The following is a 24,975-nucleotide window of genomic DNA, read 5'->3' as shown; positions in this document are numbered from 1 at the left end:
GAAGGTGTTGAGAAGTTAGAAAAAGTCATGAAGAAAGTTTCTGGTGCAACAGAAGGGTGACAGGAGGGTGACAGGATCTGAAGGAGAAGCAACAGACATTCAAGCCACTCCAGGTCTCTCTCAGCCAGAACCTGCTCAAGTTGTTAAGGCCACCAATTACTCAAGAGAGGTGGAAGCCTATACTGGTAAGGATGCTAGCCAACAACCTGAAGTTGCTGTTAAAAAGAAGATATGCCACATCGATAATAGTTCAAGGCCACCAGCAGAGCAACATGAAGAGGAGACAACTTGGGGTGAAATTGAATTACAGGAAGCATTTCAACACCACCAGGACTCAAGAGGTAAAGTGGACGGAGATGGTAGCAGAACAGAAGAGGACCAATGAGGAAGCCTTGAATGTCTGGGCAATAAGATATGAGGTGGTCTCAGTCCTTGCGGATATCCAGCAAAAGCACGGAGAGATGGCTGAATAAGAAGTTAGTTGGGTGCAATTGGCACTAGAGCAAGAAATAGAGGGCCATTCAGTCCAGCTCCTGAAGGTGGAGGAGCAAACCCTATTCCTCGAAGGCCAGTATTTAAAGTTGCAGGAAGAAAGGCAGCTAATAGAAAGACAGATGTAAAAGTGTACTTTACAGCTTTCCTTTAAGCAGGAGGCACTGCAGGCTGAGATAGCCAGAGCAGAGGAAGAGTCTGTACTGCAAAGCAGAGAAGCAAGAGGAGTTCCTCAGGAAGGACCTGGAAGAAGTGACATTAGAATTAAAGAGCTGCCAGCAGACCAGAGAGGGCCACATGGAGCTCAAAGGCCAGACCTCCATGCTGGCCTCACAGGTTTGGAGCTGCCTGGCAGAAGCAGAGGATGCCTGAGCGGCCAGTGAGCAGCTGAGGCAGGAGCTGGCGGCTGCAATGCAGACTCAGCATGTTCCATGGTGGCAGCACACTGAGCTAAGGAAATCATATGACATCACAGTTGCTGGCCTGGAGGCACAGTTGGCAGATGCAACCAGGAAGCAGGACAACAGCCAGCTGGAAAAGGAGCAGCTCTTATAGAGTATTGGCCACCTGCAGGCAACCTATTGTATATACTCTGTATAAGTTGAAAAATGTTAGTCCAAAAATCGATCCTTAAAATCGCGGTTGCCTTATCCATGGGTCAATCCACATTGATATTCAAGATGCATGATTGAATCGTTCGCATGCTCCCCCCTCCTGATCCCTGAACTCACCCGCTGCAATCAGGACGATGACGCAGTTGCTAAGGCACACCCTCTCTCCTACCCTGCAGTGTCCCAGTGTGGTATTCGGACAGCTTCTTCCCCCATCCCTTCCGACCCCTTAACTCACCCATTCGCTACTAACAGAACAATGATGGGACTTGAGGTTGCTCGGGCGTGTCCTTCCTTCTCTCAAGCCAGGGTCTGATTGGTACACAAGGAACCACATGGTTCAAAGTGCACCACTGGGGAGGAGGGAGGATATGTCTGAGCAACTGTAGGTTTATCATCATTCTCATAGCTGCAGGTGAGTAGTTGAGTTAAAGGATCTGGAGGAGTTGTGGGGGAGAAAATGTCGTACTCTGCGGTGTCCCAGAATGGCAGTAGGAGGGAGGATGTGCCTTAACAACTGCAAGTGCCTGATAGCAGCGGGTGAGTTAAGAGATTGGGAGGGGGAGCAAGCAAACGATTCAAACAGCAGGGACAGCCATGGGGGAGGGAGGGAAGGATTCAAACAGCAGGGATAGCCATTAAAATAATGACTTCTTACCCTTAGGAAAACTATCTCCGAGAAGAGAGAGCATCTTACACTGCATTGCTGAAACTGAAGGTTATTGAACGTGCGAAGGAGGGCAATAATTGTGTAGCTGCAAGAGAATTCAGCGTTAGTGAAAAGCTTGTCGGAGACTGGAGAAAAAATGAGGAAAAACTGCTAGAAATGTCAAAGTCAAAGAAAGCCTTACATTTCAGAATTGCATCTTTTGATGGAATGGAAAAGGCTTTGAATGACTGGATAATGGAATGCAGACTGACTACATTGTGACTCGCTCGAGTGTTCGGATTTGTGCCCTTCAAATGGCAAAAGAAGAAAAATATTCAGCAACCGAAGGTCTGATAGAATTCACAGCATCTTCTGGTTGTGTTCGCGGTTCATGGATTGTGCCTTCGTCAGCATACAAAAATTTCACCGAAACTGCCTAAAGAGCTTGATGAAAAGATCTGTTCATTCCACAAATTTGTTATTCAGCCGAGAATAAAGAATCGTTACGATATGAATAGCATTGGTAATATAGAAGAAACGCTAATGACATTTGATATGCCTGGCAATCACACTGTAGCTGGCGTTGGTGAGACCGTACTTTGTAAAAACTGCTGATCATGAAAAGACCCCATTTCATGGTGGCCCTGTCTTGCCTGCCAGATGGCACAAAACTACACTCAGTGGTGATAATCAAGAGGAAAACTATGCCCAAGAATCTAAAACTTCCGGTAGGTGTAACCATTTGGGTTCATCCTAAAGTTTGGGTGGATGAGGAGAGAATGAAATGGTAGCTGTGTGATGTGTGGGGTAGGTGCCCAGGCATAGGGCTAAGAAAACAACCGTCACTATTGGTGTGGGATATGTTCCGCGCACATATAACAGAGAGGATGTGAAGGACGATACAAAGAAAATGGCGACCGCATTAGCAGTGATTCCAGGAGGTCTGACATCAGTGCTCCAGCGATTAGATGTCTCTCTCAACAAGCCTATTAAGGACCAATTGTGGCACATGTGGCAACAATGGATGTGTTCTGGCCAAGAAAAGTTAATGAAAGGAGGGAAGCTGATGAAACCAGACATTGATTTGGTAGCAAAGTGGGTAAAGGATGCCTGAAAGCTAATTCCACCAGAAATGGGCAAGAAGTCATTCCTGAAATGCAGCATTAGCAGTGTTAAGGATGGATCAGAAGATGATGCCATCTATGAAGACAAAGACGAATCAGGATCAGATGATGATTCAATAGAAGGAAAAAGTGAAGACAACGATTCCACGATTTATTCAGGCATTCCGACATTGAAGAATTGGACTTGGAAGGATTTGAATGAGACACTTTATTCTTCATTTAATAAATAAATAAAAACAATTTTCTTAAGTTATGTTTCTTAGTATGATTTCACCTTCATTTCATAAGCTCCCTAGGTTTCACCCTCAGTTTATCCATGGGCCACAGAAATTTCTTACTTTTTGGGCCCAAAAAAATACCCTCGACTTATATATGAGATCGACTTATACATGAGTATATACAGTACATCCTGCCAGAGTTGCATGAAAAGGAAACAGCTGCCATAAAAAGTAACATGGTACAATTGCAGAGGCAGCTGGAGCACCCTGTATGGAGCCATGGCCAGGTTGCAAGCCAAAATGTGGGAACTGGAGGTCACCAATGCTGAGCTTCAAGCCCTTGTGCAGGAGGTAGCCCTCAGTGAGAACAGTGCCCAAGAGAGAGAAGTAGTAGTCTGTCAGCAGCTAGCAGACTTGCAGCTTTGGGCCAGCACAGAGTACAGTGTGCATGAACATAGGGAAAAATGGCAGTTCCGGAAAGCACCATACAGGAGCTGCAGAACAGGTGGCACAGGCCAGACATGAATGTGATCGGGGAAGATTGTAGCCATCAAGGCACAGAACCAGGAGCAAGAAAATGAGATAATCAGAAGGAAAGAAAGTTTAAAAACGCTACAAAGCCTCATCAAAAGGAAGTTAATGCCCTACAAATTAGGGTGGAAAAGATTTCTATAGGGAAAGAGTCCGTGAAAAACCAGCCTGAGTATGTCAACAAGGAGAATACAGAGGTGATAGAACTTTGGAAGTCAAAGCTGAAGTCAGAACAGCAAAATGTAATGGGAAGTTTTAAGAATCAGCTAAGATGCTGAGAAATCTGCTTTTGCAAAAGAGATTGATGCTCTGGAAAGTAAGCATTTAGACACCATGGAAGGAAAAGAGCCTTGGAAGCCTTAAGGGCTTGATGGACCTTTGGTCTGATCGAGTATGGCAAGTCTTATGTTCTCATGATGTGCTAATAAAACTGTAAAGCCACTCATGGGGAACATGGTATGATCTGTGTAATTTCCTGCGCGGTGCCTTTTCTCTGATCCTGGCTGAGTAATGGGAAGTGGCATATGCTTTTTTTTGTTTGTTTTGTGTGTTGAATTTTTCCCTTTAAATTCACTTCTAAAACTGAGAAACCAGATTTTTACTGAATGTTACTTATCACTTCAATGGGGGAGGAAAGTGGTCTGACCTTCTGGTGAGAGATGATGAGGTAGTACGTTGGCCAAGATGTGGACTCCAAGGAGAGAGATTTCTTTGTGAGTGATGGCTTCCTTATCCAAAGATCTCTTTCCATTTTCATATCACCTTGGTCAAGATTCAGGTGTGTGAGCTTAGAGGTACAGAGGCCAACAAAATATCCAGGAAACCATAACAAAAAATAAAAAAGTCTATCCCTCTGCTTATTTCCAGTTTGGCCCTTCTTTCCTCAGTCTCTATTGTTGGACTCGTTTAATAGGAACTGGTGATTTTTTTCCTGTACTGCTGGATGTCAAAATATTTATTTATTTATTTAACCAGTTTTTCTATACCGTCATTTGGAGACACCATCACAATGGTTTACAAATCGCACAGTAAAAGTATAAAAAAAGATAATTCAAAATGTTAATAAAAGTTTAAGTAAAATAATAAAATAACGTCAAAGGATACAACTTAAAACATAATTACATAAATAAAGCCATTAAAAGAGCATAAAAGAAATCGAATGAGAATAAAACATAAAATCATAAATACTAAGAAAATGTAACTATGTGCTATGAATAGGTGAGAGATATGACAGACTTTAAACAAGCCCAGCAATGACTAGGACAGACATGTGCTGCTAATGTCTGCTATGTATTTTTACGAACTGCATTGCAGACTCAAAGCCGGAGCTTGAGTTTTCTGAGCATCTCCATGCTAGGTTCTTTGATGACCTGGAATGCTGCACCCAGGAAGGGTAACTGTGGCCCAGAACTAACAAAGCATGTCTTTTTTTTTTTTTTAAACTTTCAGCATTGAAGAGGAGTGTAGCACTATACCCCTGCAAACCTCTTTTTTTTTTCTTTTTTTTTGCTTAATTTGACTTTTCGTTGGCTAGGTTGATAAGCAGTTATTTTGTGAAAATATAAAACTGGGGTTATTTGACCATGCCGGGGGCTAATGTGGCTCGGTTTGTAATGTGTTTGAATGAGGAAGATCAGGCTTGCTTATGTCCAAGATCCTCTTGGAGACCGACTGTGCCATTAATTTCTCACACATTCTGTAGAAAGGCTGAAAATGTCTGTCATTTTATCCGAGATGAAAATCTCCCTTTTTTTTTTTTCTATTAATTGCAGATGCACTGGGGCCACGTTGAAGATATTGAACTCATTAATGATGGCTCGGGATTAGGCTTTGGAATAGTAGGAGGAAAATCAAGCGGTGTAATTGTCAGAACCATCGTGCCGTGGGGACTGGCAGATCGGGTAATTTGTTTTTGCTACGTCTTTTTTATATTTTATTTGATATAAAGCGTAATTAATACAATTTCCTTTGACAGCCCTAAATTAACCCACTACATATCCAGCATTAGCAGAGTGCTGATAGCGTTGAGCGGCTGCATGCTAATTTAAGTAACGTGGGCCGTGAAATGACTGCCACAAAAGCTCAACACTTACTAGATGCTGTCTTCTAAAATGTTCATTAGCTAAACACATATTGCACGATTTAGCAAATTTATTAAAAACTATTCAGTGTTAATTTAAATCAAGTATTGACTGAACTGTAAATGATGAGCATCAGGAAGCTGGTTTTCGCTGTTGCAGATTGAGCGTCGCACATTGCATTTAGTTGTAGAAAGGATGCCCATTAGTTGCCGAAACGGTGAATGTTACAGCTTAGGGGAGGACCCCTCCTCCTCTTACAGCAGTGTTTGTGTAGCAATAACTTTTGTTTTAAAGCGTTGAGATTTGGGAGGCGTTGCAGTGGGGGCTGGAAGACTCCAGAGCTTCTGGAATCATTTGTGCTGCTTTGGGGGTTTCTCGCGGTAACTTTCACGTGCCAAGGGTTCGATGCAGGAAAAAAGAGTCTGCATTCCTTACCTGTGCAAGGAGAGGGGGGATTTGCTGTAGCCCCTGCTCGCTTTTACTTCCAGAGAGAGAGTTTTTCTGAGCTTCTCTTCAGAGTGCAAAAAGATTTAAGCCACTGCTTGTTTCCTTTTCCTCCTTACCTAGGGATCTCTACTACTGCTTTTACTGGCTTAGACCATTGGACCACGGCATCTCATACTCGGGTCCGCATCACCCGTTTAACTTTTAGGAAGGACAAAGACCCATTTTGTTAACGTACATTACTGCTTTTGTCTTTGATTCCTAAATACTGTTTATGCCATGCTCAAAGTAGCTATGCTATCTCTACTTTTCCCACACAAAAGCTTAATAAGAGTAAATTATTACTTGCTGAATATATTTGTGGCTTTGATTCCATCTTCTAATGGACCACGGCACATGGTGTGTACTGAATGAAAATTGGCTATTTCACATGATAAGTTCAGTGTTTGCGTTTCTTGTGGCATGCTCTAGGATGGAAGGCTCAGGACCGGAGATCACATCTTACAAATTGGAGCAACAAATGTGCAAGGCATGACGAGCGAGCAGGTAGCCCAGGTTCTGAGAAACACTGGAAAATCAGTTAGGCTGGTCGTTGCGAGAGACCCAGTGGTAGAAGTTTCAGAGAAGCCACCAACTCCTGCGAGCTTCCCTGTTGGCTCACTGCCTGCTTTGCCGAACCAAAATGTTAACACAGTAAGTATCTGGCATCTATGGAAAACTGCCTTTTGACAAAACATGAAATCGACCAATAAAGACAGTGGTAGATTGTTTTTTTGTTTGGGTACAGCTGTGCTGTTACATTAAATTGTTTGCGGTTCCTTAAAAAATATTGCAGCCAGAGCTATGCGAGCTGAATACTTTCTCCTCATTACAACTTTTTTTTTTTTTGGTAATGCAGATCTGTTGCTTGTTGGAAAAATGTCTCTGAGGACAGGTGGTGGTTCAGTCTCTGGTGAAACATATATATAGGGCATTTATTTCACATCTACAAGTGTATTATGTTCTGAAGAAGGCATCTTTGGTTTGACCAGCTACTGGTTTGTGGTCCATAAAAGATATGGTCTTTATCAGCTCTCCGTTGGACATTGACAGGCCATGTGCTTGGTTGTCAAATGGCGTGGAACGTGATTATAGCACTGATGATGATAATTATATTCCAGGTTAAAAAAAACTGTGAATTCAAGGGAAGGCTGGAGGAACCACAAACCTTTATTTTGTGAAGGGGGCTGCTTGATGTCTCAGGGCTGGGGGAAGGTTGTGTTCTGCCCAGCTAATTGTCTGGGCAAGTTTATGTCAGAAACTGCAGTCACTTTTGTGCTCCCCAAAATGTCTGTGCTACTCCTAGTTTGATCATTTCAAATGAATTCTCTATGAACTTCAAGATGGTGGTGAGGTGGAGTTACCTCAGACATCAGATCTGGAAGCCAGTTCTGTACAGTATCTTTGCGAGTCCTATTGTGGAGGAGTTAGAAGGAAAGGTTTGGGGTTTTGGGGGGTTTTTTTTGTTGAAGATGACACCAAGATCTACAACAGAGTGAATACCTCTGAAGGAGAGTAGACAGGATGAGAAGTGATCTTGAGGAGTGGTTGAGTACTTGGCAGTTAAGATACAGTGCAAAGAAGTACAGAGCGACGCATTTGGAGTGCAGAAATACAAGGGAACTGTAAGTGATGTGGGAGAAAGAGACTGCTGAGCACAATAAAGAACCAGGGACCTGTGATTATATATGACCTATTATATGTGTGTGAAAGCAGAAATCTAGCTTTGCATGCACAGCTGTTATGATGGTCCAGAATATTGCATAACCCTGAATACCTTGTTGGGTGGAATTAGATGGACCATTCTGGTCTTTATCTGCTGACATTTGCTATGTTACATCAGTTTAATACCTATTGGATTTTGGTTACCTTTCAGAATAACCTCGATGGGTTTGATATCTACAATGTTGAACTCAAAAAACAGGAAGGGCAAAGCCTTGGTGTAACAATAGTTGGCTATTCTGGAGCATCGAGCATAGGTAAGATCTTTATTTTAATAGCAACGAATGCAATGTGAACTACAGGGATGGCCTGGAGGGCTGGAAAGAGGGCCTAGTTTTCAGCATAATCAAAACATGTACATTAAGCATGTTGTTGTTTACATTCACTTACCAATGGAGAATTTATCTCATAAATGGTTATAGAAGAGATCCTGTTCGCAGCCCTTGAGGACCATAAGTTGGCGTCTACAAAGAAGCCTTCCTTGAGAGTGATTTTGAGGAAGCCACGCATTTGCACGCTCTATTTTTGATTCTTTAATGATGCATTTTAACGTTATTAAAAGTGCCCAGGTACCTTGCACTTGCCATTTGTGTGTTTCCAGGGGGGGGGGGGGGGGGGGGGGGGGGGGGGGGTGCACTTTTGAAAAGTTCAAGTATGTTTGCCGTTTTACTCCCCTGATCTAATCGCACCCAAACGAAAACCCTATTATTATTATTTTTTAAATCATGGATAAAAGTACAAGCGCTGTGAACCCCATGGCATAACTTTAGCTGCTGAGAGCAGGGCAATTTTCAGACACGCCAATTTACATAGATTAATCTGTATTTACCCCACTTAAATGACTTTGAAAACTGCCTTCTTACTGGGTAAGTACTTGAATTAGAAAAGACCCCGTTGTGGGCTGAACTGATCTGATTATAGCAGGGGACTGGCTGAGGGCAGGGAGAGTTAACCAGGTGTGGTTTTTCTGGGGTAAAAATGATTTTATGTATTTGTTTGGAACTGGCTCACACCTTTTCATTGATAGCTCAAGGCACTGTAGTTATTCCTCTGTCCCTAGGGATAACAATCTAAGGAGATGATTTTCAAATGGATTTACATGAGTAAATGGGCTTTTGAAAATTGCTCCTTTTACATGTGTAACGGTTTTGAAAATTCACTCATATGTTTGTACCTGTGGCAACAGGGGGTGAAGTGACTTGTATGAGTTCGCACGGGGCATGGGCGGGATTTGAATCCTGGCTTCCCTGGTTCTCAGTCTGCTGCTCTAACCACCCGGCGGCTACTCCTACATGTCCATAGGGCAGTATTAGGGAAGGTGTTTCTCTCGTTATTTTGTGCTAGCTGTTACGTAAATGACAGTTTTTAAAAATGTCAGTTTAGCATAAAGGTCTATTTTCTGATATCAAGCACACCAAGGGTCATGTAACCTGATCTCATGAGTTGGAGGAGGAGAAACATTTATAGAGTTTTTTTTTTCCAAAAAAGCTAATGAGCATGCGTGGTTGGGGGGGACCCATGCAACAACAGACAGACTGCCACTCACTTCTGATTTTGTCCATTGCCAAGGAAGAGTACATCTTTGGACTTCTGCTGTCTGTTCATTTTTTGTACTGGTCTGGCAACAGTCACCATTCAGTGGTAGAAAGTTTTCCCTTACAACCACAATCTTGAAAGAAACAGAGGGTCTATGAATCTTCTAGTGCTATACTGACAGAGCTGTGTATGATTCTCTCTCTCTCTCCTACTAGAGATGTCAACTGCGGAACCCATCAAAGTGAGTTATTCCCTCCAAACCTTATCACTCAGAACTAAGAAACCATCTTCCATTCTAACATCTAATCCCTAGCCTTCATGGCTTGGATGCCGAGAGGTTAGTTATGAGTAGATCTGATGAGGTGTGTATTCAGTAGACCATTTAGTAGACAAGTTATCCAACTAAAGTTAGCTGGATAACTGGTTGTGAATATTCAGCCGGATAACTTTAAACATAACCGGATAATCTTTAGAATATCGCCAGTTTTAAAGTTAGCTGGCTATGGTTTAATCAGATTGATTTAGACGTAACAGACTAAGGGGGTTATTTACTGAAGCTTTATCTTGTGCATTAGGGCCTTTATTGCACGTGATTTGCATGAAAGGCTGCAGCCGGCCACATCGCACCGCCGTGGTGCGAACGGCTGCGGCTTTTTGCAGGCCCGCCCCCTTTCTCGCTGAATTCATCATTCTGCGAAGAAAGATGAATCCAGCCCCAAGTGATGAAACAAGACTTAAGAAAAAAAATAGTTTGTGGGCCTGCTGGGCCAAACATGTCCCCTCTCCCGCCCGAGGATTAAATGCTTGGTCCTGCTAGGCCAAGCCTGCAGCCTCCTCAATTCTGTCTCCTTCCATTGAAGAAAGTAAAAGATCTCAGCATTTGGTTCTGGTCTCTCCTCCTCCCTTCTCCGCGCCCCCCCCCCAGGTCTGGCCAAAATTTTTAAAAGTTTGTAAGTTTAAGGGCCCCCCATCCCCACCCAGTACCTCATCGTACTTTGAAGCTTCTGGTTCTCCTAGTCCTATCCTATGTTCAAGACTCTCTGACCATTTCATCTTTCTACCTCATCGAATGTAATTGCCCCTTATTCCCGTTTTACTGGTCACCCTAGAAAAAGAGTCTATGCATTCCAATATTCCCCAGTCCAAGGCCATTGACATAGTTGCTGATGCTCTTTGTACCCGCCAAGATGATTCAAGAGTTTGGGGGACTATCAATCTGGACTTTAAAGAACCATGTGTTTGGAATGCCTTGTGCTTTTTTACAACCAATAAAAAAATAGGTGTTTGCTAATTTTTCCCTGGGACAAGTTAAATTACTTCCATTGCTCTTTTGATTTGTTTTGTTTTTTTGTCATCCATTTGCTTTGTTGTTATCTTCCCCTTTTTATTTGAAGACAACCCTTAGCAAGCTAATCCCATGTGTATGGAGTCAGCTTTTTCATCAGAGAAGGTGAAATTACTTTATGATGATCTGTTCTCTGATGACAGCAGCTTGATGGCAGCCCGTAACTCCTTCTCTTCTCTTTTGGAAGCTGTTCTTTATCACTTGTCTGCGGTTTTGCATGTCTCCGATAGCGCATGCTAGGAAGCTTTTTCTGGATTGCTTCACAGACATTCCTCTGACGCATGCAACACAGGTTATCTGACCCTTATGTGTGACTCTATTGATCTGCTGTGCGAGAACAAATATTACAGGTAAGTAATTTCACTTTCTTAAATGCTGAGTTTCATTTCCCTTCCATTTAAATGGCTTATGATTTGTCTTAAGAGAAAGAAAGTTGCTTTTAGAGCGCAGCTGGAACCATAATGAAATATGCTTTTTTTTCTCAATTTAGTTAAGTCTGTTAAAACAAAATAATTTACATTTATAGAGCAGAGCAGCATTAAGAATGCTTAATATTGTCTGATGTATAGAACTAGGTAAGTTATTATTATTATTATTATTTCTTTTAGCAGATAAGCAATAAAGCCAGTATATATTTTGTTGCATTAGCTAGATATTTAGAATAGTTTTGCCTTTGTCACTCAGCTACTAATGTTCAACTTTTTGTAATATGTAGATTCCTCTGGGATTTTTGTAAAAGGTATTATCCCAGGCAGTGCTGCAGAGCAGAGTGGTTGCATCCGGGCTCAGGACAGAATTATTGCCGTAAGTAAATTGCATCATATGCGTTCTGTTTTGAGGAAATCACATAAAATGTGTGGCTTAAGACAAAGCTTGGTACCTGGAAGGAGTTTCTCAGCTGGCGAGCAACTCCTGATGGAATACAATTCTTAAGAGATGATAGATACTGGCAGAACTTCACATTTATAAGAAACACTAGATCAATACATTAACAAAATATTAATGTAATATTTTATGTTGTTACCATTTATACTCTGCCAGAACTTTTATAGTGGATCCAGCCATTTGCTCATAATTTTATATTCTTTATGAAGGTAATAAGTAAACACATTTTTCTGGTTATATATCCTTAGTCCATTTCTAGCTAGAACAAAATTATAACACGTTACTATATTTTATGTCAATTTATTTTGTATTTTCACAGCTGTTATGCTGTAAAGTTGATGATGTATATTTAAAATTTGCAAACAACCCTCCTTGTATCCTACATTTTATGTTTGATTTGTGATCATGGAGTGCTTTGTGTCATCCTATGGCAAGTTTTTTTCTTGAGAGCCAGCAATAGGCTGTGAATCCCTTCCTTGCTCTCTCCTCCCCCTTAACCTTGACCACCACTCTCAATCTCCTTGTCAATTTTCCTGTGCTGTTTTAAGGGCATTTAATTTCATGTTGTCTTTGTTCTGTAAATGGGTATATGCTAATGTTTGTTTTTTTTTTCAATTATATTTCAATAGAAATAAAAAAAAAAAAACCCTTGCCACCGTGCAACTACTATTTTGGAATTACCAGAATTGTCTGCATATTTTAATTTGTAATGTATTTTGATTTAAAATTGAATTAAAATACAATTTGTGATCATCCTTTTTGTGTGAAGAAAACTAGGAATATAACTAAATCTGTTTTATAAATGCAAACTACAGTTAGTATTTTGTAACTTTAGGTTGATGGCATCAACATTCAGGAATGCAGCAATCAAGATGTCCTTGAGGCATTGCGCAACACAGGACAGACTGTGCATCTCACTCTTGCCCGGAGGAAGCCAACCATTGGTTCATTTTCTGTAGAAAGGTCTTTAGATAGAGGTAACTTTCTGTTCTTCTAGAGGCCTTACTTTTCTGATTTTGGCAGTCTATGAATTTAACCTAAACATCCTGCATTTAAACCTGTATGCACACCCTCTTTGAGGAAGAAAATGTCTTCTTGTTGACCTCTGTTGTCTCGAACAGGCTTGATAGCTCAGTAGGCCTGTTGATTGGCAGAATTGGGTTAAATTCTTAGACTGCAGTCCTTCTGTTTTTGGTTGATTGGAGATAAGACTGCTACAGGTATAGTGCTCTAAGCATTTGAAAGGGAAGGCTGATGGGTACTACTACGCTTAGTTTTGCTTCTCAGGGAAATACTTTGTGGCTGCAGGAAAGTGGAAGAATTGAACTCTCTTCTTTTGTATGGCATTTCACATCCATTTCCAGGTCTGTGACTCGTTATCTGGTGATATGCAGATTCCGACTACTCTTACTTGGCATTTGTGATTAGGTGCTGCTATTTGTTGGACATTACATTCACACAGGGGATCGGCTGAGATATCTTATGAAATGTTGCTTGGAAGTGTGGCCATATTCAGATTGTTCAGGTTAACCCATGATTTTTTTTTTTTTTGTTATCCAGGCCATACCCAATGGATGACTCATTTGGTGGTGTGATGAAACACACTAGGAATAGGTTTGACCTTTTCCAGAAGTCAGCCCACTCTTTTGCTGCTCATATGTTTGGGGATGCTGGACCAATCTCTTAAAGCAGCTCGTCAGTTCATATACAAATGGGTTCTGCAGAACTAATTAGGAATGTGCATAAGAGGGTCTGACTTTTGAACTGTCCAGTAAATCTTAACCCATTTCTAGTTTTAAACGGAAATAGTTGAGGAGAGGCTACTTAATTATATTTTCCTTTTGCCCATTATAATATACAGTGTCTTGCAAAAGTCTTTACTCCCATTTTTTTGTTATATTCTGCTGTCTAAAAAATACAAATCAAAATGCATTACTGTAGAAGTTTGTTTCACTGATCTACACAATAAACATCACACTTTCAGCATGAAAGAACAATTAGAGAAATATTCTAAAAGTAATTAATACTGTTAAAAGACCATCAAGTCTTAGATACATAAGTCTTCACACCTTATGTCTTAATAAACCCAAATTAGCTCTGCTTCAGCAAGTCCATCAGTGTCCAGTCATAGTGGGTAACATCAAGCTAGGTTGAGAGAACATTGCACAAATCTCATCTTTGTGTGAGTTTCCTCACTCCGAAGGTCATCAAATCTTCACAAGAGTGCACTGTTCTGTTCGTACGTCTCACTCTGCATGTCAAAGTGGCCCCTAACCCCTACACTACTACCTAAACCTCACCTCGAGTTACAAGGTGGGCCTCCTATAGAGGTATAAATACATAACTACTAGCAGGGCCTGATAGCTAGGTTCTCTCGCTCTCGCTCTCTCCCCAACAGCTTTATGCCAGTGAAACAGGTGTGGTTATTTCCGGCGTTAAAACTGTGCGATATGGCTTCGTAGACCTCGAAGCCAGCCCACTTGGACAGAAATCCCACCTCCAAACTCCTCCCCCTTTTTCAAATTAGCATCGCACCATGCATTATGGTACTTTTCGCCTGCATGAAGGCATTTTTCGTGTGCGAAAAGGCCATAACCCGGCTTGGAAAAATAACCCCCTGTGTCAGGAAATAAGACTACTAACTTTCTTTCCTGAGCAACATACCACAGCTGTCAGGAAACAAACATTATGAAGTATATCTCTCATTGCTATGCAGCCAAAAGTTTGGAGATACCACGCCCAATAAAGGTGCATCAGGTACAAGCAATGTGCATCACAACTCTGTATCAGTCTAGGATGTTTGAAAGGCTGACACGTGGTCAACTCTATATACTTTCACAAAGCATTATTGTCTTGATAAAGACTCTTGTAACAACAGTTTATTGGGGTAAGCAGTGCTTAAGAGCACACTTAAATAATCAAATCAAACTTCCTGCAGGAGACAAGACAGGTTATGATGAAACCATTGAAAGCCAAAACCAGTAAAATGCAACACTCAGCTGGGGAGTCCCATTTTGTGTAGCATTCTGTTGTGCTTGTCCCCGGAGAAAGAAAAGTTGCTTACCTGGAACAGGTGTTCTCCTTGGACAGCTACATAATATCTCTCCCTCCTCCCCAGGAATTTACCTGGCTAGGAAAAAGACTGAGGAGACTCGTGTGCAGGGACACTAGCATGGGAAGGCCCACACACATTCAGAATGCAAAGCTGAACTTTCTGGATTTTGAGAGAAAAATGATCTGACGCCGTGCCATCGGATCATGTCACCCATCTTTTGGGGGTGTTTATTTTGCTGTCCATAGGGAACACCTGTTACAGGTAAGAAACGTCCCTTTGTCACTCAGTGCATATTTAAGCAGCGGAATTTGTTGTTAGAAGATGTGGTCAAGGGACCTGGGTACAGTTGCGTTTTTAAAAGGTCTTTGGACGAGTTCCTGGAGGAAAAGTCCAATTATTAGTCATATGGACTTGGAGAATGCCACCGATTTATACCTGGGAGGGAGCAACAAGGAATTGCATATGCTCTTTGGTGTTCGTTGGGTACTTACTAATGACCCAGATTGGCCACTGTCAGGGACAGGATATTGGGCTCAGTGGACCTTTGGTCTGACCCAACATGGCACATCTTATATTCTTATGAAAGGGAAGACTGGTCTAGCTCTCGAACCCAGAAGGCATTAACACATTGACATTGAACAGTAATTCCTGCTGTCACTATGTATTTAAGTACACCTGGGCTTACGGGTTTTTTTAACCTATACAGGCAAAGCTCTGACTTCTATACCATGCTTCTTGCTTTTATTGTAACTCTTCTTTTTTTTTTTTTTTTCTCATATGGTTTTCTGAATGTAGGCAGCTTTACAGATGATGTTGCTGATTTATTTTGTTTTATAGTACAATCAAATGTGTCATCGTCTTTGCCATTGGACATTGAGGAGATTAAAGCTAACGTAGACAGTGATACTGAGGAAGACCAAGAAAGAAACGATAATTATACAAATGAAATGAAAAGGTTACACCAACCAGGCAAGTAGAAGTTGATTAGGTTGATTTATTTTCTAGCACTTGGCTGTTTTTTTTTCCTCACCTTCCCATGTTATTTATCAAATTAGCACAGCACATTCATTTCACTTTGACAAATAAAAGAAAAACTGAAGTCAACAGCACTTTTTTTCAACTTAACAGAAATCCAGCAGAGCTTTGTTTGATGTTTTTGTGATCATCCTGGTTCCAGTTGATATTGACGTCTGTTTACTCGGAGGTCATTGAATTACAAATCAGTTTGCTAACTGCATTGTTGCTGCTGTATATTTACATTTGACTAACATCAAGTGCTTGATATGATTCCGTGAGCTGAGGATGGGTCCCTTCTTGGCCCTGTTGGCTGAGACTGAGAATCTGTACATCATGGGAGTGAATGTTCTGCACCCGACCCCACGGGGGACCCGAAAGTGCTTGGACCCTGACAGAAGCAGGAGGCTGAAACCTCCCAATTTAAATGAAAAATATTCTTCTTCTTCTTTTATTTTTATTCATGTTTTAGGAGCTTTGCTTTCAAATGGATTGCATGGTACGAGGAAAAAAACGTAATACGCAGCATCTAAAGTAGGAGATGAAATATTTCTTTCTTAAATCAGGGTGCAAAGTTGTGTCACCAGGGGCCCTCCAAGATGGAAATGTTCATACATGTAGCTGAAATCAGTTAAGAAATGTGCTTTCAAAGAAGCAGTTTTGTATTTGGCCACATGTTTATTTTTCTAACCGATTAAAAATATATATATATATATATATATATGGGTTTTTTTTAACTGGCAGCTTCCCTTTGATTCCGATGTGTTTCCGGTTCTCTTGGAATTGGGTCTGGGCTCTGGAGCTAGGAACGTTCATTTATAACCCACCCCAGAGATGATTTTTTTTTTTTTTTAAATTGCCTCTCAGCTTACTTTAGTCCAGGTCATTGCAGTGACAGCCCTGAGCTGGGGGCCGGGCACCGGATTTCCTTCTGAAGCCCTGGCACTCATGGGCCCAAAATCTGGCCCTGGACCAACACCGTTGTGCAATGACCGATTTCTCCCCCCCCCCCCCCCCCTTTGTCCTTCAGTGGCTGCCGTCCCCACCTCCAGCTGACCCGGGGGAGCGGAAGATGTGCGGGGAATCAAACCCAGGTCCCTCCACGTGGCACTGGGCTGGCCCCAAATAATTCTATTATTATAGTGCGACGTCACTAAGAGCCGGCATTGACTATTCCAGCAAGACGTGTTCTCCATTCTGCGGACGTTCTTTTCCCTTTAGTGCCTTAAGCATCTGTGGAGAGCTCAGCTCTTTGGCACGAGTATGGAAATAAACTGAAAAGCACAAGAGCCGTTTGTAACCAGTGTTTTTATCCTGAATATTTTTCACAGATTTTTTTTTTTTGGGGGGGAAAAAAAAAATCTTTAATGCTTCTAGCGGTGAAACCTTTTTGCCGCTACCTGGAATGAAAGGTGACTTCAGCCGTCTCCCTGTTTCTTTCTCACGCGCGCGCGCACACTAGGCTTCACCGATCTGCAGTCTTTTTAGGCTGAACTTCCCATCCCCTCTAAGGCCCAGTTGTCCTCCCTCAAAAAAGGTTGCATCCCTCTGGGGCATTATTTCAGCTTCCCATTCTGACCCCTCCAGCTATTCTGCAGTTCTTATTGGATTTAACAAATTTGTTGCTTAATATAAATTATTAAAGCATGAAGGGTACTGTAGACATTGATAGCAATGCTTCGTGTGATGGAAGACAAAAGCCATAGAGTTTAGACAAATGGTTATGTGAACACGAGTGGCTTTTATCTTGCGATTATTGCCGGAGAGACTGAAAGAAAAGGAAAAGTGTGCCGCAATGAAAACGTTATTTTTATTTTGTCACTGTTTGCTTGAAACTTGGCTTGGACTCCCTGCCAGTTAAAGATTACTTAGGCGGGAACCTTATATGTGCACTGAGCTTCTGGCTGAGGTCAAATGCAGGACAGCCAGTCATTTTGTGCCATCTACTTCTGTCAAATTCTTACTCATGCAACGGGGGCAGTATTGCAGTCATGTATGAAAGCTGCAAAGATATAAATGTCAAGATAGCTGAGCTCCCTCGGAACACTGGTTTAGAACTGGAGCTTATATTAAAGCTCATGTTACTCTCTGGCCTAATTAAATCAGACAAGGGTTTATACCTGCCAAATGTATAAATAAAGTCTACGATTGCATTGTACTGATGTGGTCCCTGGATAACAATGAAGGCTTGTCAGGTGTTTATTTCCCAAAGGGGGCCGGTGCAGCTGTAGAATGATGAGCACTTAAATCACAGAGTAAAATGATTGTGGGTTCTTTTTTTGCCGCTTGGCAATACCCTGTAAAAATTTGCTTCCCAGTCTACATAATGGTTTGTTTATTATATTAAATATTCCATACACTGTAGATTTCAGAGCTCAAGTAATGCCATCTTAATCCTCAGGGTGCTAGTGCGCTGAAAAGAAAAAAAAAAAAAAAAGCAGCAGCAAGGAGGATTCCTGTTAACATTGATAGGGGCTCTTAGGGGACATCTTCATTATTGCCCTCCATAGTCTGTCCTCCGTGTTATTCCGGACCACATTAATACATTTCTGTACTGAGATTACTTAAATTTAGACTGCCCTTTTTATTAAAATATTTAAGCTATAGATGTGCTCACCATGATGTTGGGTTACTATAATATTAGGTATAATCGTGTTTTTTGAATTCTGAGAAGAACGTCAGTTCCGGATGAACATGTTGAATAAATAGTCTTGGAATTTGAGGAGTACGTTGGTTCCGGGTGAACATGACGGACCAATGGTTTTAAGAAATTTATTAACAAGAAGTCTTGGGATAGTTAATAGTTTGGAAATGTGTTAAAAACTACCTTGGATCCTAGCACTCTTAATATGTTCAAAATATTTTTTGATGGCAAAGGATTCTCAGAAATTACGTGCAGCAATTTGATGTTTGAAGAATACTGAACCACTTTGGAAGTTATGTGCAGCAATTGCAGATTGGAAGAAGGTTGAAGATTTCATAATGTATTGAATGTAGTTTCTTGAGCGGGTTGTTAAGATCTGCTCTTTGAAGAAATTAGTGCAGTTTTGTAATTTGTCCCTGAAGAAGCCCTTTTTCAACAGGGTGAAACAAAGTTCTTTGTTGGATGTGGACGTGAATCCATATACAAACACTTTATTAATAGTAAAGAACATCTTGTTAAAGAACTTAATAGTGCAATAAGCTCAATAGAGCAATATAATATTATTGTATGAGGTATACAGATTTAAACATGTTCATTGGATTTTATATGAAGTGAGTGGTGGATGTATGGGTGTGAGTGTGTGAGAGAGTTTTTAAATGTTTAGATAGGTGTATTAAATAATAAAAGTGTTGAAACTATATAACTATAGTTCTCCTCTTGGTGTGTATTCGGGTTACTGTAATAGGCATTTTTATATCTAGGGACAGTCACCGGCTCTTCACACAATGATCAGCTGAAATCCAAGTGGAAAGACCTTCTGGGACTCGATTATGAAGTCATGGTATGTTGTACATATCAATACTTAATTGAGGAGTTTTGATAATCTTTAAACTCACGGTGCTGGGTAATTTTTAAATAAAGGGATTTATAAAACTAGTTTAAAGGTTTAATATTTTGTTTTTCTCTCTTGGAAAAAGTAGATACGTAAAATAAATAGAGGAAAGGGAGCCGGCAATTTTATGTTCGTCGCATTGGCAAAGATCCTCTTATATTGTTAGTAACGGGTTCGTATGCAGTGCCTCGAATGTGCGAACTACAAAATGAAGCTTTTGGTTTTTGACCTTCAGATCACACCATTGTGATCGCTGATGAAAGTATAATAGGGAGGCAGAAAGCCAGTGGCCCCTGGTGATCATAAAACAATTATTGGGCAGCCTATTTTATAAAGTAGATGACCAAATGACCAGCAGTTTTCAGGAGGGATTTCTGCTGCTGCGGTGGCACAAGAACGTCAGTAACACTACTAATGGTTTACTGATGGGGGGGAGGCGAGCTGCTACCCTGCTATTGGCGCCTTTTGCGTTTTGGTTTCTGAAAATGTGGATGAAATTGTTGTTTCTTATCTGAAAATCCCTATGAGAGACCCACAAGTGAAATGAGGGGACCTCATGCATAAGGTGATGAAAGTTTTATATTGTCTGATTCCTTTGACAAGATCTGCGACACGATGCTCATGAATAAAATTAGCAAGTTTTTTGAATGTGTTCTTTTCTTAATGCAGCGCTTTCTTTTCATAAAAATACAGGCTTTTGATCAAAGATGTGAGAATTTAATATGAAATTAGGCTAACTTCTCTTTACTAACAACATAAATATAAAACTAGTGAGAAAAGAAACGTGCAAATAATTTCTTGCCCTAGTGTGCAACAGCTTTTCTGCAGATACATAGTGCTGTATACGTGTAGGAGGTAAGAATAATTTAATGGAAAAAAGTATTTACTCTCTGCTTGTTTTGAGTCATATCCCCGACTGCCTTCTGACTCCTAAAGGGCCTGTCAGGATCATCTCCTGGAATATAAGCCTGCCTGATATGCCTGTTATGAAAATCGAGCACTGCTGAGGAAGGAATGGTGGTGGTAAATGGTACATCTGAAATACACAGAAACCTAGAAGTGACGGCAGAAAATGACCAAATGGGTCCATTCAGTCTGCCAAGCAAGTTTATGCCAGTATCTGCTGCACCGTGCAAGTTATCCCCATGCTTATCAGTTTCTCAGACCGTAAAAGTCAGGACCTTTGTTTATTGCTATTTGAATCCAATTCCCTGTTACCCCTTACCATTGAAGCAGAGAGCAATGTTGGAGTTGCATCAAAGTATCAGATTTATTGGTTAAGGGTAGTAACCACCACATCAGCAAGTTACCTCCATGCTTATTTGTTTCCCCAGACTGTAAAAGTTGGGGCCTTTGTTGGTTGCTGTTCGAATCTAATTCCCCTTCCCCCCCTGCTGTTGAAACAGAGAGCCATTATGGAGTTGCATCAACAATATCAAGGCTTATTGGTTAAAGGTAGTAACCACTGCACCAGCAAGTTACCCCCATTCACTCTTTTCTTCATTTCCAACCTCTAGCCTTTAGGATCCACAGTGTTTATCCCATGCCCCTTTGAATTCTTTCATCTTCACCTCCTCCTCCAGAAGGGCATTCCAGGCATCTACCACCCTCTCTGTGAAGAAATATTTCCTGATGTTGGTTCAGAGTCTGTCTCCCGGGGGTAACTTGCAAGAAACAGTAGCTCACCAAATCAGTAAGCTGCTATATCCTGTCCCTCACCTTATTCAATATCAATGTGACACCCCCCCCTCCTCGCATTGCCGCAATCATCAGGAACTTCAAATTGTTTACTACTACTACTACTTCTACTACTACACTGATGGCATCCAAGTGTTAGTCCTATGCAACACAAACCAAGATGACACCATTGCCAGTCTCAATAGTCACCTTGGAAAGATTGCAAACTGGCTCCTCCAAAATTAGCCTGAACTCCCCAAAAAAACAGAGATGCTATGGATCATCAAGAAGTAACTTATTCAACTGCACCCAAGAGTGATCCTTGGTGATATAACTTTAACCCTCAGCTTCCAAGTCCAAAGCATAGACTTTATCCTGGAATTCCGACTCGCCATCAAATCCCAGAACCAAACAGTGGTTAGAACGGCTTTCTTTCACCTTCGTCCCTTTCTAGAAAACACTGCCTTTGAAACTGCCACATTGACCTGTGTACTTTCCAACTTGGACTACTGCAACTCTCTCTATCAGTTTTCCCAATATTCTCTAAACCACCAGTTACAGCTCATACAGAATGCGGCAGCCCTCAAGATCAGGAACGCAAACAGAAGCGAGTGAATAATGTCAATCCTGAAATCCCTGGACTGGCTCCCCACGCTGTTCCACACCAAATTCAAAATCCTGGTCCTAATCTACAAAGCCCTCAGAGACCTGGCGCCATCCTATCTCAGCAGATCTCTTACCCCCCTACATATTGATCCACCCTCTACTCTCACTACCTCAAAAAATGCGCCTCACCAGTACCAGAAAGAGGATTTCCGCAGGATCTGCCCCGATTCTATGGAACACCCTACTACCCTGCACCAGATTTGCTTCAGATCTCCCATCCTTCGAAAAAAACGAATTAAAACGTGCTTCTTTGGCCCAGACTAGTTATGGGGGAGCCCTTCTAAATCTTTGTATATACCCGCTCACCCTATATAGCTATAAGTACCCTTGAAACTGAAACCATACTGAAATTCACCATACTGTTTTAAATCACTACATTCGCGTGTTGTCCCTGCATATTGTTGCTGTTTGTCATATTTGGATTATAACTGTTACAACTTTTGCATACTGTTCCTGAAATATTTGCACTATTTATTATATTCTGTTTCTGGCATATTGTATCTGAAATTAAATTGCAATTATTCTTGCAACATGCCTTGAACTCTCCTGCCGGAAAGTTGTGCCATAAATAAAGGGTGGCTTGCCCTGTTTTCATCTTCTAAGGATGCAGAGCCCTTTAACACAGCAACGTGTGCCCGTGGTTGGAGCAATTTAACGTAATCAGCACGAGTAAACTTAGTGGAAGTACTGCCGTGTTTGAAGTGAACTATGAAAACGTAGCACTTGGAGGAAAACATGCTTTTTGGTGTTAATTCACAATTGCTGCTTCAAATGCAGGTTGCCAGTTTGGACCCACAGATTGCAGACGATGCTGAGCTGCAGAAATACTCAAAGGTCTGTACTGCATGTGCTGTTAGAAAATGTATAGCATTCACTATTTACTTGTCAGAGTAATCAAGCGCCGCCATCGGTACGGAATTTGGCGCCTCCTGTCTGCCAGTTCTCTCCGTGCTCAGCTTTCTTCTTCTTCGTTTTCTCAGTGTTTCCAAGCTTGCTCTCTGCTTTTCTTCTCTCTCTCTCTTGCCGTCTGTCGTGTTGTCCAGTGCCGGATCAGCTGATTTGCCACCAGATATTCTTGGCTTCAGACTAGCAAATCTAATTTTCCTTTTGCCCATCTCTGCCAGGATTCTTCCATATCCCCTACCTTCTCATCCACTCTTTCATTTGAGCTTCTTTCCTGCTAAACGTCCAAATTCGTGTGTAACCTCACATTTTAAATGCTTATATTTTGTTGTCTCTGTACTATAAATTCATTTCAATTCCATATCCTGCCATTGATGACCGATATAGTCAGTAACATTTTCTTTAGTTTTAACTCTAAATTCCTCTTAAGAAACTCTTTAAAGTTGCAAAAGTCATTTTTTTCCATTCCCAGTTCTTTCTTTTACTTCTGTTAAATGTTTTTTCCTCTTCTATGATCCACTTACGCTTTTTGTATTCTTTAATTTGTTCTTGTTTCATTTCATTAGCAGGTATTTCTACAGTGCTGATAGTCTTTTTGCTAATTATTATGGTGTTAGGCTCATTCCATGAAGCTTACAAGTTACATATAAGGTTTCCTTTCTTAAATGCTAGTAGTACTGTATTATCAACATATTGAATGTTTGTTAAGTTTATGCCATTGTTTGTTCCTTCCTGCTCATCCAGGGCATTTGAGATTTAAAATTTACTGTATGAATTGAATAAAAGTGGGGGGATCCTACCTCCTTCTCTTGCTTCTCTTTATATTTCCATGTTTGGGGTAGTTTTTCTGATATTCTGACTGTAGCAGTATGAGTTCAATATAAATTTATGATTAATCTGATTTCATGTTTTAATGTTCAGCTCTACATGTTTTTACCGCTTTGCTGTGATTTACTGTGTCAAATGCCTTGGCACAGTCAATAATGCATATTGAACTTTCATCCTTTGAATCATTCTCTCAGCTATATATTTTGTTCTCCTTCCTATTCTGAATCCTAGATCTGCCTCATCTAGTTGGTGTTGAACAAAAAGGCGTGATACTTTTGTAGCTCGTTAAAAACACAATTTTTCAATAGGTATGAAGGGGAGTCAAATTAGGTGAATTTAAGTATAGCATCAAAATAATCTGAATTGATCTTAATTTTGACTCCCGTCTCATATGTTATGAAACTTATTATCTCGTAATCTCTGCATGCCAGTGCTTTGCTGCTTTTGAGAACTGCGGTAAAGATGTTGACAAAGAAATCTTCTGGAAATTCTCTGATTCATCAAATTTGTGGGAGAGTTAACTCCTTCCTCGCCCGTACTTTACAAAAATTCTGCTTCAAGAGAAGTGACGAACTTGGGGAGATACTTCCTTGTTACAAATACACTGCATGGGAGGCTCTCATGTTCACCCATTTCCACTATTCAGTTGGCTTGGAGTGCTCTGAGAGGCAGTGACCTTCCAGTTTGTCAGCTTTATCATTCCTGCAAGTCTAGTACGTCTTTCAGGAGTCTGACTACTCCCCCCGCACCAATCAAGCTGCTTCTCATTTCTGGGACATCTCTCTCCTTGTTCTGCTCTTTGGAATAGACTTCCTTCAGACATTCAAGATGTGCCCTCTCTACCTGTCAGTGTGAACTCAGTTATTAAGACTAATCTATTCCGAATCTTAACTATTGGCTTCAGTTTGTTGTGCATCTGCTCTGAGTTATTTCAGTCCAGTCACATAACTTTGTACCATTATGTTTTTCATCATTGTAATGGAACCCTGGTCAGGGTGCTCTATAAGAATTTTAAAAAAATGAATGAATGATAACGATACAAGTATCAAACCATTCATTTTGTACAGGAGTCAGTGGTTGGCACCATTTCCTGTTACCCAATTATGCCTGTACTCCTGCTTAATACTTTCCCAAATTTCAAAATACAAAATTGTGGAGTTTTTCAAATTTTTTTTCTGCTGTATATTTTCCTTAAAAGTCTAATTTTTTTCATTAAAATAAATCTTTTTCCTTCTTCATAACAGCTGTTACCTATCCACACCATGAGATTAGGAGTTGAACTGGACTCATTTGATGGGCATCATTACATATCATCTATTGCACCAGATGGCCCTATTGCCAAGCTTGGCGTTTTACAACCAGAAGATGAACTTTTGGAGGTAAAAGGAATAGTATCAGGACATTATTATGTCTATTAAAATGTTGTTTGGAATTGCTATAAATAATATATATAAAAGCAAGAAGACTGTATATTTATAGTTTTTTAAAAGTTAGTATTGGGGAGCCAGGTGCTGCCCACTCATAATTTATTTTGGCTAAATAAAATAGCAATGGAAGGAAAGAGGAAACTTGAATTGTTCTGAAGGTCAGCCATAGGTTTACCCGACAGTTGAGTGAGC

The 24,975-nt window shown here is 40.9% G+C and overlaps 1 protein-coding gene across 4 annotated transcripts in view; it reads left to right on the top strand.

The window, feature by feature from the left end:
- The window catches only part of PATJ (PATJ crumbs cell polarity complex component), a 288,430-nt gene that overhangs the window by 26,935 nt on the left and 236,520 nt on the right, over nucleotides 1-24,975 (top strand). For all 4 annotated transcript variants that reach the window (XM_029618990.1, XM_029618989.1, XM_029618987.1 and 1 more), the window contains exons 7-15: nucleotides 5,398-5,526; nucleotides 6,622-6,843; nucleotides 8,066-8,168; nucleotides 11,508-11,596; nucleotides 12,513-12,654; nucleotides 15,570-15,701; nucleotides 19,152-19,231; nucleotides 22,403-22,459; nucleotides 24,601-24,735. In XM_029618990.1, the coding sequence (XP_029474850.1) occupies nucleotides 5,398-5,526; nucleotides 6,622-6,843; nucleotides 8,066-8,168; nucleotides 11,508-11,596; nucleotides 12,513-12,654; nucleotides 15,570-15,701; nucleotides 19,152-19,231; nucleotides 22,403-22,459; nucleotides 24,601-24,735 (1,089 nt within the window). The remainder of the gene's footprint in view (nucleotides 1-5,397; nucleotides 5,527-6,621; nucleotides 6,844-8,065; nucleotides 8,169-11,507; nucleotides 11,597-12,512; nucleotides 12,655-15,569; nucleotides 15,702-19,151; nucleotides 19,232-22,402; nucleotides 22,460-24,600; nucleotides 24,736-24,975) is intronic.

This window comes from Rhinatrema bivittatum, chromosome 10, assembly GCF_901001135.1.
Source record: "Rhinatrema bivittatum chromosome 10, aRhiBiv1.1, whole genome shotgun sequence".
Taxonomy (NCBI): Eukaryota; Metazoa; Chordata; class Amphibia; order Gymnophiona; family Rhinatrematidae; genus Rhinatrema; species Rhinatrema bivittatum.
The sequence above is the reverse complement of the archived record's forward strand: the minus strand, read 5'-3'. Positions and strand labels throughout refer to the sequence as shown.